This window comes from Giraffa tippelskirchi, chromosome 11 (genome assembly GCF_054371585.1).
Source record: "Giraffa tippelskirchi isolate mGirTip1 chromosome 11, T2T-mGirTip1v1.2.pri, whole genome shotgun sequence".
NCBI lineage: Eukaryota > Metazoa > Chordata > Mammalia > Artiodactyla > Giraffidae > Giraffa > Giraffa tippelskirchi.
The window spans coordinates 146,835,157-146,847,735 of NC_137285.1; the positions used below are offsets into that span (position 1 = coordinate 146,835,157).

Here is a 12,579-nt window from a genome sequence, read left to right on the forward strand (position 1 = left end):
AAGTATGGAAAGTAAGGTCCCAGGGCCGTGGCCCTGGTGGAAGGAAGTTAGATTGTAGTGTCAGAGGCTCTTTTCACTTCACTCTGCTATGGTTTGCGGCAGGTCGTGCTACAGTCCCGAGATTACAACGCACTCTCCATGTCTGTGATGGCGTTTGTGGCAATGATCTACCCCTTGGAGTATATGTTTCCCGTTATCCCACTGCTGCCCACCTGCATGGCATCGGCAGAACAGGTGAGTCTTAAGGAGTCTTCTGCCTTTGTCACCTCTGTTCTGACACTGTCCAGGTGAAGTCTCCATGCCCAAAGAAGTGGTAAATCAGTTCTGGTCCTGAATTCCTTGTCGGCCACAAAATCTGAACTGATCTGGTGGGAAAACCTAGGCTATTTAGGCTTTTTTTTTTAAAAAAAAAAAAAACTTTTTTTTTGTATTGGGGTATAGCCGATTAACAATATTATGATAATTTCAGGTGAACAGCGAAGGGACTCAGCCATACGTATACATGGATCCACTGTTTATAGTTTTTATTTATCACAGTTAATGTCGGGGATTATAGGCTACTGGCTATACCACTGCAGGTGGTACATAATAAGTGTAATATGTACTGTTACTTCTCTAAAATCTGAAGCACTTTGAACTTTGGAACACACCTGCCTTCAAGGATTTTAGAAAAGAGATTGTGGACCTGTGTTTCCCTCCCCTGGAAAAATCTTGACCTGATAAGTGATCACAGTAGGTTTTGGTTTTGTTCCTTGTCTTTCCGACAGCTGCTGTTGGCTCCAACACCGTACATCATCGGAGTCCCTGCCAGCTTCTTCCTCTACAAACTGGACTTCAAAATGCCTGATGATGTGTGGCTAGTAGATCTGGACAGCAATAGGGTGAGGCCCTTGTCTGAGGCTCCGTAGGGTCTAGAATAGGATTGTGTTCTGTTTTTCTAGATTACTGCCAGGAAGGTCCTAAATTTGTGGGTGATTGCTACTGTGAAACTCACTGAAACAACTTTTTTTAAAAAAAATGCTGCTTTTACTTTATTGTCTTAATGGGCCCTTGGTAGGACCCAGAGAATTGTAAGATTTAGTTTTGCTGGAGTTAAATGCTTCCTTGCATCTTCCAAGAGCAGCAGAGCAGTTATGGTTGCAGAATTATTACATATGGCATAGGTCATCTACTGGTTTTCTGGGAGTGTAGTTTCTAGTAAGAAACTGCCTTTCAGTCAGTGCAGACTTTAAAAAAGTATATTATTAACATTCTGTGATGTGAATACATTCAAGCTTCGGTAAGCAGCCCTTTATATGTGTTTGCCATAAAACTTTAGAGAGTGAAAATAAAAGTACAAAGAATGAAACAAAAACCGTGATCCTGGTACTGCCCTGGTGGTCCAGTGGCTAAGAGTCCATGCTCCCTAGGCAGGGGGCCCAGGTTTGATCCCTGGTTGGGAAACTAGAACTAAGAGTTTGCGTGCTGCAACTAAAAGATCCTGCATGTTGCAACTGAAGAATGCATATGCCGTCACGAAGATGGAAGATCCCCAGTGCCACAGCTAAGACCTGGCACAATCCCATGAGCCTGTTGGGTAGGGAGAGTCACCGAGAACGTTTAGGTATACTGTTTTCTTTCAGGTGTGTATATCTGTCATATACATGTATATATATATATTTACATACATGCGTATATAATGTATGTGTTTGCATGTATATAATAGTATTGTACATATAAGGGGCTTCCCTGGTAGCTCAGATGGTAAAGAATCCGCCTGCCAAGCAAGAGACACAGGTTTGATCCCTGGGTCAGGAAGATCCCCTGGAGAAGGAAATGGCTACCCACTGTAGTATTCTTGCCTGAGAAATCCCATGGACGGAGGAGCCTGACGGGCTAAAGTCCATGGGGTCACAAAAGACTCAGACATGACTTTGTGATTGTGTATCTAATTTCCTATTCTTGTTCCTTACTCTTATGTGAGAGAAGCTCTGGAGCAACTAATTCTAAGGTTGTACCTTTGCTCGTTCTCTGGTGCAGGTGATTGCCCCCACCAATGCCGAAGTGCTGCCTATCCTGCCAGAACCAGAATCATTAGAGCTGAAGAAACATTTGAAGCAGGTGGGTGAAGAGGGGAGCCAAGGAACGGGAGCAGCAGCAGCTGTAGTGCTGCTGTAGGCAGACAGCTGTTGAGAGAGCCAGTCTCCTTGCTGACTTCCAGTCGAGTAGATTTCTTTAGCCGTGGGCGGGTTTCAGAAAAGCAGGGTATCCCATTTCGGGCTGGCGGGGTGAATCTCAAAACAGAGCCATTTAGATTCCTTTTCATTCACTGGGTGCTCCCCTTCCACCCTCTACTGCATAAAACAACCCTTCACTTTCTGTTGTTTGTCACAGCTGCCCTTCTTAACGGCCTCAGAATAATCTCTGTCTTCTAAGGAGGGAGTTAGCAGTCTGGGCAGTCTGGCTTCTTTCATGTTTTTCTCTTGAATTGATCTCTGGTCCCTACAGAATCATTTCTTCAAAAATTCCTTCCTTTGAGTAAACCCCTACACGCGTTTTCATTGATTGGTTTTCTTCTTCCTCTGCATGCTGAACACAGAACCTGAAGGTAAAACGTGTGAGGCCCCCGGTCCCTGCCCTGCTGTGGGTGTTGTGTCGGACCACCAGTAGACAGCTCTGTGTTTCTTTTCAGGAACCCCTCGTTTGAAGGGTCTTCAGAAATCTCTCTGTGTGTTGTCTCGGTCACTTAGCAATACCTCTAGGTGAAATCCGTTTGGATTTAAATGAGTCGTTTTGTGTCATCCCTCTCTCTTTCTCTCACTTGGCTCCATCACTACTGATGCAATGTGATGTCTTGTTACTGCGGAGTCTGGTGAGGAAAGCAAGTTCTGAAGGCTCTCTAGCTGTCTTCCTTTGCTGTGTTTTCATTCTCGATGATTGCGTTAGTATGACTAATGAGATGGAGACGTACAATCAGAATTGTACTTTAAATGTTCATAGGAGCTAAGAAGATCTCTGGGCTCACAGATCCTGTATTCTGACCCCTGTCACTCAAAGTGAGGTCCCTGGACCAGTGGCATTAGCATCACCTGGGCTTGTTAAACATGCAGAATCACCTCGGACATGCTGAATCAGAATCTGCATGCAGCCACATCCCCAGGTGATTCCTATGCTCGTTAACATTTAAGAAACACTGCTGGGGCTGCCTTGGTGGTCCAGTGGTTAAGAATCTGTCTGCCAATGCAGGGGACATGGGTTCAGTCCCTGGTTGGGGAAGATTCCACATGCGGCTACTGAAGCCCACACGCCCTAGAGCCCACGCTGTAACTGGAGAAGCCCCGGCAGTGAGAAGCTTCCTCACCACAACTAGAGAGAGCCTGCACGCAGCAGCAAAGACCCAGCGCAGCCCCCCAAAATTAACTGATTAAAAAAAAAGCAAACAAACACTGCTGGGTTAAACCAGTGGTTCTCAAACTGGCCCATGGAGCCCCTGAGGGTTGATTTAGATTGGGACCACTGAGCATATGAGGCTCTGGGTTCCGTATGTCCTTCAGAGAAGCTTTACTTTTATAGGTTTCAACTGTTTATGTTCCCACCTAGATCTGAATTGAAAAACAAGATTTCATAGCCGAAACAAATTTGAAAACTATCACCTTGGACTTCAGGTTTGATCAAGTGGCCTTGATCAGATGGGCTTAAGCTGAAGATTTCGTAACTCAGATTGTTTTCTAAAGGTTAAAGTCTTCGGATTCTTGTTTCAGAGGTGAAGGTTCTTTCCTAGGAATTGACGTTGGCTGGCCGCCCAGGACTCAGCCATCTGTGAGGGATTTCTTCTTGTTCCGCAGGCTCTTGCCAGCATGAGTCTCAACACCCAACCCATCCTCAATCTGGAGAAATTTCACGAGGGCCAGGAGATCCCCCTTCTCCTGGGAAGGCCTTCTAATGACCTGCAGTCCACACCTTCCACCGAGTTCAACCCGCTCATCTACGGCAATGATGTGGATTCTGTGGATGTTGCAACCAGGTACAAGCAAGCCAACCAGACAGTCACAAGCTCTTAAATTGGTCCCTCCTCACTCAGTGACCTTGGGGCAAATTACTTCCCTGAACCTAGAGATTATTTGTTTAGAAAATGTGGATAATATCTACTTACATTTGCCGCCTTAATAAAAGCAGAAGAAATGGTTCATCATACTCAGGCCTTTTAGGCCTTGGGTGCAGAAGGGGGTTGATGATTCTTTAAGACACCTCTCCCCTGGCTGTTGGAAGCCTGTTAAATGATGACCTCGGGAGGTGGTCTGAGGCCTTGGATCTTAGGGACCCTTGCTCTGCAGGGTGTGGGACTCGGGTCATCTCACCATCCCCTTCTTCCCCAGAGTGGCCATGGTCCGTTTCTTCAACTCCCCCAACGTGCTGCAGGGCTTTCAGATGCACACACGTACCCTGCGTCTCTTTCCCCGGCCCGTGGTGGCTTTCCAAGCCGGCTCCTTTCTAGCCTCACGTCCCCGGCAAACTCCTTTTGCCGAGAAACTGGCCAGGACTCAGGCCGTGGAGTACTTTGGAGAATGGATCCTGAACCCCACCAACTACGCCTTCCAGCGGATTCACAACAGTGAGTCCCCGTCCCTCTGCGCTGCCCCACCTCCTGTTTTGTCCTCCTAACGCCTCTTCCCTTTGCTCTCTCCTCGTCCAGTCTGCAGACTGCCCCTGCCATTCTGATTTTGCTTGAGACTTTCTCCCACCTTTCTTTTACGTTTTGCTTGCTTTTTCTCCCCCTGTTGCCCACTCAAGTCTCCTTTTTTTCCTCCATGGGTAGACATGTTCGATCCAGCCCTGATTGGAGACAAGCCCAAGTGGTATGCCCACCAGCTGCAGCCCATCCACTATCGAGTGTATGACAGCGGTTCTCAGCTGGCCGAGGCGCTGAGCGTGCCCCCGGAGCGAGACTCTGACTCTGACCCTACTGACGACAGGTGAGCAGCGCCTTACAGCAGCAGGAGGGTTCTCAAAGGCTAGGAGGCTCTCACGAGCACAGTGGCCGAATTTCACAGGGTTAAGACATCAGTCCATGAAGCCTTGTGTCACAGTTCAGTTGATTTTGTGTTTGTTTCCTCATTCTCTGTCTTGTTCCCTGATCTTGAGTTATAAGTGCTCCTCTGTTGATTTTTCGTAATGCTGGTCGCCGATTCTCATCTCTGCCCCTTTTTCCCGTTTTGTTTTTCTTGCTCCTCACTCTGCAGCGGGAGTGACAGCATGGACTATGATGACTCAAGCTCTTCTTACTCTTCCCTTGGTGACTTTGTCAGTGAGATGATGAAATGCGACATCAACGGTGATACTCCTAGTAAGTATACTTGGAGAAATTAGCCGCTCGGGGTGGGGTTCTGTGATGGCAGGTCTGCAGCTGCCATCCTTGAGGTTTTTTTTTTTTTCTTTAAAGAAAACTTATAAAAATTAATTTTTTAATTGGAGTATAGTTGATTTACAGTGATAGCGTCTACAGTATAGCACAGTGAGTCCACCAGAGATATCCTCCTTGGGTTTTGGCAGACGTGGACCCTCTGACACACGCGGCGCTGGGGGATGCCAGTGAGGTGGCAATTGATGAGCTGCAGAACCAGAAGGAGGCAGAGGAACCTGGCCCGGACAGCGAGAACTCTCAGGAAAACCCGCCCCTGCACTCCAGCCCCAGCACCATCATCCATGGGGCCAGCTCTGTACGTGAGGACTTGGAGGAGTGGATGAGTGAGAACTATGACTTGGGATGTGGGGCCTCATCTCTGTTAGGGAAGCTAGGGTGAAACTGTTCACTTAATTTGCTACTTTCTCTGCATTTCCCCCCAGCTTCCTCTCCATAGATCCTGTAGTTTAGAGCCTATGAGATACAGTCTGACCCCAGAAAGAGGACATGCAGCTCTGTTCAGGGGTGAGCTGAGATCTCCCCCTTGCAGAATTTGTGCAGAGAGAGAACAGGGCTGTCATGGAGATGTTTTCTCACACACACCTCAAGCTCAGACTCTACCAGGCCTGGCTTGGCCCTGCCCAGCTGAGAAAGTCAGGAAGGCAGCCCAGGCGCCAGGTGACTCCTTTGTATTTAATATGTGCCCAGGAACCTGCCGACTCAGCGGAGACAGACAATAAGGCGGCAGGAGGCGTCCCCAAGTCCCCCAGCGTGGGCAAGTCCAGCGTGGACAGACGTCAGATAGAAACCGGAGAGGGGTCAGTGTGCCGGCGAACCTCTGACAGTCCGTGCTTCCAGCCCCCGTATGGCTTTCCCCCCGAGGAAGATGATGAGCAGGGGGAAAGTTACACCCCCCGATTCAGCCAGCATGTCAGTGGCCATCGGTGAGAGCCTGCGGATGCCCCTAGAGGGGTGACGGAAGGGCTTCACCCCTGTGGGCCCTGGGGCGAGGGTGGACCAGAAAGTCCGGGCAGTCTGAAGGCTCTTGAGGTCCGGCATCCCCAGAGGCTCGTGCTTTGATCTAGACCTGTAGGAACTGCGGGAAGGGAGTGCAGTGCAGAGTCAGGCCCATTCGCCCAGGACTCGGCAGCCCTGCCTGGGGCTCAGAGGTGCCACTGTGTGTTCAAGGGCTCAAAAGCTGCTGCGGCCCAACAGCTTGAAACTGGCAAGTGACTCAGATGCAGAGTCGGACTCTCGAGCGAGCTCGCCCACCTCCACCGTCTCCAACAACAGCACGGAGGGCTTCGGGGGAATCATGTCGTTCGCCAGTAAGTGCCTTCAGCTCCCTCCCGCCTCGGTCCCATCTCCTGTCCGGCAGGGCCTGACCACGGCAGATGTTGCTCACGACTACAGACATAGGGCTGGGTTGGCATTGTCAAGCTCCTCCTCAGGTCGTTTGAGCAATGCCAAATAAGGTATTTTCAGGGGAAGTCAACAGAGAACAGGGACAGATTAGTCACTGTCTTTACGCCTGGAGGTTTCAGTCTGTTTCAGGGTAAGACAGCTGGCTGTTCAACTGAAAAGGAATCATTTTATTAAAATCATGACCCTTATACATGTATTTTGTGGAAACGTTCTGGTCAAATTTGATTTGGGATTTATGTCTAATACCTTCTCTGTGTGGGAGAAGGACTCTTTCACGCACACGCCTTGAAATCTGCATGACATTGGATTGTACCAAGAGAATATTACCAGAAATGAGGGTGGTGTTAGTTCAAGATTAAAGACAGACCAGGGGCCAGAGAAGGCCATCATGGGCGGATCATTGTGATGGTGAGGGTTTTTTTTTTTTTTTTTTAAGAAACCCAGAAGGGACAGTACCAGCGTCAGACTGGAAGTGCATTATTGGCCAGTGTTCGCACTGGGCCGGCAGTAGAGGAGAGGCTTGGGTGTTACCATGGGTGGCAGCCAGAGAAAGTGGTTCCTGGGGTTTCTGAGCATTCCTGGCAGTAGCCCTTTTGTTTGCCCTAAGTTAGCCATGGTCCTTTCTAAGCTTAGGTGAGAGGCTCTGAGGTTATGTCTGAAGAGGAGGAGGGTGGAGGTGGTGCTCCAGCCCCCGGAGGGGAGTGCTCTGACGCTTCACCCCTGCTGACGCACGCCTCTCACCTGCCCCCTGGACAGGCAGCCTGTATCGGAACCACAGCACCAGCTTCAGCCTGTCAAACCTCACGCTGCCCACCAAAGGAGCCCGAGAGAAGAGCACGCCCTTCCCCAGTCTGAAAGGTGACTACCGCCCTCCTTCTGCCAAGCCAAGATCCTCCGGGAAATATTTCAGGCCCGTGGGTGCTTGTCAGGAACCCCATGTATGATGAATTATCTGACCCGGCCGGTGGCTCTCATATAACGCTTCTCATGGCTCTCACCACACATCATATGAGTTCTCGCTAGTTTTCAGGTGGAAACTGTCTTTCGTAAGCTCAAGAGAGGGCCCTGTCGTATCATTTAGGATAATGACAACTGGGGGATCACTGCTGCTTCCGGGGGTGGCCTTGGTCAGAGGCACATAATCAACAGGGCTCGTTGGCTGCCACCAGTCACCTACCAGGTTCTTGTGGCATGGACTTAGGACAGACTCCATCCTAAGGATAGCCCACCAGGGGATGGTTGTGAAAAGACTGGCAGTGTTTACAGAGTCAAGAAACCTCTTACTTTGGCTTCCTGTCAGCTCAGGGACCCATGAGTGTAGCATTGGTTGGCATCGAGGGGCAGTTAAGACCTTATTGGATTTTCACTTGTGATCTCCGACAGTTTGACGGGCTCTTCTGAATTTACTCTGACTTTTGTTGTTTCCTTTGGAGTTTGTGCTGAAATATTTAATCAAAGAAGAAAGCCCAGTGAGCAGCAGTTTCGTTTAACTGACCTGTCTCCCCACCAGTTAGTAAGTGTTAGGGATCTCAGGAATGTCCTTTGGTGGGGATGGGAGTGTAGGATAGATGAGCAGAAGGACATCACAGCTAGTGGTGTGTGCAGGGAGCTCACCAGACCTGCGGAGTGGATCGGCCCAGGCGCGGCGGGTTAGGGATGGAAAGGCGGCAGCGTCGCTGGCTCTCGCTTGACACAGCTGAAGGGGACAGGCATTGCCACGCTCTCATCGCATGCTGGCGCTTCACTCCATCTGCCGCACTCGTCCCTCCCACCGACTCCCATCCTCAGCCCCACCGCCCTCCCCATGACAGGCTGGGGCACTTGCCTCTGCCTCCCTGTGGGCCCTCCGGACCCCTGTGCTGGATGTTTCATGAAACAGCTCTCTCTCATGCATGTGTCCATTGAGTACCTAAAGGCTCCTGGTGTCATTCCCCTGCCTCTGGCTCGGAGAGGCCATAGTCTTAAGGACAGTCTTTCCCAGAGCCTGGGTTTGTCCCCTGGCCACTCGGCTTCCCGCTCTGGAGGTGCCCGAGAACGAAGGTCACATGCGCTAAGCTTCGGGAGGATGCTCAGACGATCTCACCTACAGCTCCATTGCGGGGTACAGGGTGGTGGTATCACGGTGCACCTACTAATTGTGTATTTTGTGTCCCAGTATTTGGGCTAAATACTCTAATGGAGATTGTTACTGAAGCCGGCCCCGGGAGTGGTGAAGGTGGGTCTTGCCCGTGAGCTCTGCATGATCTTTTTTCTCCTAGCATCTCCTGTGCCTGCCCGAGGGCCATCCTCCTCCCGGAGCAAGCACATCTCGCGAGTGGCCCGCCTTGCCCTGCCCCCCCGTGCTTGCCCGTGGGGCGCGCTGCTGCTGCATGTGGAGCGGCCTGAGTCTCCATCCCCACCTCCTCCACATGGCTGATCTCCACCTGTGTGTGACACCCCGGGGCCGCCCGCACCCAGCCCTTCCAGGGAATGGGTGTGGAACACGGCTGCCCGGGGCTTGCTGACCCTCGCTCCTGAACCCCAGGAGTGATGCCTATCTCCTTCTGCCTTCCTGACTGCAGGAAACAGGCGGGCCTTAGTGGACCAGAAGTCATCAGTCATTAAACACAGCCCAACCGTGAAAAGAGAGCCTCCATCACCTCAGGGTCGATCCAGCAATTCTAGGTAATAAAGGGCAATGCTGTTTTGTTTTTTTTTTCTTGTGTAAATATTGACTTATTTATTTGGCTGTGCTGGTCTTAGTTGCAACACTCGGGACCTCTGATCTTCATTGTCATGTGGGATCCTTAGTTGTGGCATGCGAACTCCCTAGTAGCAGCATGTGGGATCTAGTTCCCTGACCAGGGATCGAGCCTGGGCCCCTTGCGTTGGGCATGCCCAAGAAGTCCCCAGAGCTGGTTAAAAGGTTCCCAGATGGAGGTAGTGATTCCTGTACCAAACATGAGGGGTGCTGAAGAGAGGTGAAATGCCTTCCCACTCTGACTCAGCACCCTGGAGGCAGCCGTCGCTTGTGGTGTGGAGGAGGGTGGGACCAGTGCTGGGTCCTTGGGCACACCCCGCCATCTGGAGAGGTGGGCTTCGCAGGGGACCTGGTGGGTTGGAAACCGGCTTCGTGTTTTGCCCCTGGTGGCAGACATCTAGTCTGGTGAAAGTGGGGGATGCTCTGCCAAGGAGCCGCTGACCCCAAAAGTGGTGTGTGGACCACCCCCCGCCCCCGCCCCCCGCAGTGAGAACCAGCAGTTCCTGAAGGAGGTTGTGCACAGCGTGCTGGACGGCCAGGGTGTCGGCTGGCTCAACATGAAGAAGGTGCGGCGGCTACTGGAGAGCGAGCAGCTGCGCGTCTTCGTCCTGAGCAAGCTGAACCGCACGGTGCAGTCCGAGGACGAGGCCCGGCAGGACGTCATCCCTGACGTGGTCAGTGCCGGGGGCTTGGGGGTCACCCGAGGAGAAGGGGCGGGGACGCCACACTGGAGAGGGCAGTGCCCACTCTCCACCCCGGGCTGTTGTTGCAGGAGATCAGCCGGAAGGTGTACAAGGGCATGTTGGACCTGCTCAAGTGCACGGTCCTCAGTCTGGAGCAGTCCTTCAGCCATGCCGGCCTGGGTGGCATGGCCAGCATCTTCGGGCTTCTGGAGATCGCCCAGACCCACTACTACAGTAAAGGTAGGGGTGGGACCAGCAGAGAAGGAACTCCGCCCCTTCCCGGGATGCCCAGTGCCACGCTGCTTCCTGTGAGGCTCTGGGCTTTTATTTTCTAGTGCTTATTTTTATGTAGCGGGTGTTCTCTCGGGGGAGAGAACGAGGCCCACTTTTCTTTCTTTGCACTTTGTCCCTCCCACCTTCTCCTCTATCCTCGCTTCTCCCACCTCATTCCACACCTGGACTCTCTCTTTCTTTTTTTTTTTAAAGAAACACTTATTTATGTGGCTGCGCAAAGATGGTCTTAGTTGCAGCATGTGGGATCTTTAGTTACGGCATGCAAACACCCAGTTGCAGCAGGTGGGATCTCGTTCCCTGTTCAGGGATTGAATGCGAGCCCCCAGCGTGGGGAGCTCGGAGTCTCAGCCACTGGACCACCAGGGAAGTCCTCTGCCTTTTTTGACCTCTTCCTGTATTTCATCTTTTCCTCAGAACCAGACAAGCGGAAGAGAAGTCCTACGGAGAGCGTCAGTACACCAGTTGGCAAGGATCCCGGCCTGGCTGGGCGGGGGGACCCAAAGGCCATGGCACAGCTGAGGGTCCCCCAGCTGGGACCTCGGGCACCAAGTGCCCCAGGAAGGAGTCCCAAGGAACTGGACACCAGAAGTCTAAAGGAAGAGAACTTTGTAGCGTCTCTTGGTGCGTATCACGTGTTGAGTGTGCCGGAGGAGTTCTGGCTTCTTCGGTGACCCTGCCTCCTTTCAGTTCATCCAGAATCCCGCCTCTCTCCTCCCCATGCTTTGCTCTCCAGACAGGGAGACAGATTTGTGTCCATTTCTAGCCGTGTCTCTTTATACTTCTCTACCCATTATGCTTTGTTTATGGCCACCCTCACCTGAGCCTTGAAGGAAGATTGGAAGTTTGGCTTAGAGGGCCCAGTGGAGCTAAGTGCCGGAGTCTGAGCTGGACCCCTCGTCCCTCCCTCTCTTATTTACATCGGGATTTCGTCACGTAGTGGAGAGCTCCTGGAAGCTGTAAGGCAGTTTACAGATGCATCTCTGGGCTGTAACACTGTGGTTGTCTGGGTCTCTACAGCCAGTTTCCCGCCGTCCAGCCATCACACTGCCCTCGGACTTGCTCCTCTGAGGCATGTCCGGCTACCCCATCTCCCTGGGTTCTAGACCTTGAGTTCCGGAGTTCTGAGTCAGCTCTTCCTCACTGGACTGGATATTAGAGCTCGCTTAACGTGTGGTGTTTCTCCATTCCCACTGAGGCAGTGCCTTGGTGAGCTCTCAGGGCGTCTGTCTCATTCACTCCCCACCTGACCTGGAGTCATCTAGATGGTATCTGTCTCTTTCTGGTTCTAGATCCCTGGGGAACATGCTTCTAGGTCCCTGGGGAACATGACTGAAGCATGTTTTTGCCACATCCATGAGCCGGTAACTTTTACTCCCTTAAATGATAATGCAAAACCAGCTTCCGTTTTAGGAAACTGGCTTTCTCTAGCGGGCAGAATACTTCCCTAGAGGCAGCCAGCCGTGCCTGTCTCCTGCCTGTTGTGATGCTCTAGAAACTGTACTGACCTGCCAGTCTGGAGATCTGGAGTTTTGATCCTAGATCAGCCCTCAGCAAAGAAAATGACTTTGGACAGATTGCTTCCCTTTCAGGATCTCCTTACCTGGGAAGCGAGTGAGACTTGATAAAGTTCTTTCAAGAAAAGAATTGCCGTGATCACTGTTCCCTCTTCTCCACCCCGACTAAGATACTCTTTTTGACCATTTAGGGTTCTCTGTCCACCTCTACTGGTTAGGATGGGTCTTTTGGTAGGGCAGGCACGGATTCTGAGGGTAAGTTGGGTTTTTTGGTAGCAGCAGGGAAGGATGCTAACTGCCTGCACAAATGGCCTCTGTCCAGTCCAGAGAAGCACCAGATTGGTGCTGATGCTTCTGAAACCCTTGGTATGCACTAGGTGATCATCTGTCTGATCTGGAATCTTTAAAATTCGCCGTTGCCCAGCTCATTTGGCAGAGAGCACGGTGAGGTGGAAGTTTCCCCTGGTCCAGGGTTATGTGATCTTAAGCAAGAGCTTCAGCCTCTTTGGGATCAGTTTCCTCACACCAGAATGAAGGAGCTTG

The 12,579-nt window shown here is 51.4% G+C and overlaps 1 protein-coding gene across 50 annotated transcripts in view; it reads left to right on the forward strand.

The window, feature by feature from the left end:
- Window positions 1-12,579, forward strand: part of MADD (MAP kinase activating death domain) — a 39,861-nt gene that overhangs the window by 6,779 nt on the left and 20,503 nt on the right. For 17 of the 50 annotated variants that reach the window (XM_081538656.1, XM_081538660.1, XM_081538647.1 and 14 more), the window contains exons 5-19: window positions 103-234; window positions 768-881; window positions 2,020-2,100; window positions 3,825-4,003; window positions 4,356-4,591; window positions 4,796-4,952; window positions 5,220-5,323; window positions 5,530-5,696; window positions 6,089-6,324; window positions 6,569-6,708; window positions 7,562-7,663; window positions 9,367-9,469; window positions 10,033-10,219; window positions 10,318-10,468; window positions 10,937-11,143. In XM_081538656.1, coding sequence (XP_081394782.1) covers window positions 103-234; window positions 768-881; window positions 2,020-2,100; window positions 3,825-4,003; window positions 4,356-4,591; window positions 4,796-4,952; window positions 5,220-5,323; window positions 5,530-5,696; window positions 6,089-6,324; window positions 6,569-6,708; window positions 7,562-7,663; window positions 9,367-9,469; window positions 10,033-10,219; window positions 10,318-10,468; window positions 10,937-11,143 — 2,296 coding nt within the window. Of the gene's footprint in view, window positions 1-102; window positions 235-767; window positions 882-2,019; window positions 2,101-3,824; window positions 4,004-4,355; window positions 4,592-4,795; window positions 4,953-5,219; window positions 5,324-5,529; window positions 5,697-6,088; window positions 6,325-6,568; window positions 6,709-7,561; window positions 7,664-8,960; window positions 9,021-9,366; window positions 9,470-10,032; window positions 10,220-10,317; window positions 10,469-10,936; window positions 11,144-12,579 lie in introns of all 50 variants that reach the window. The other 33 variants (XM_081538637.1, XM_081538622.1, XM_081538641.1 and 30 more) reach the window with 6 other exon arrangements.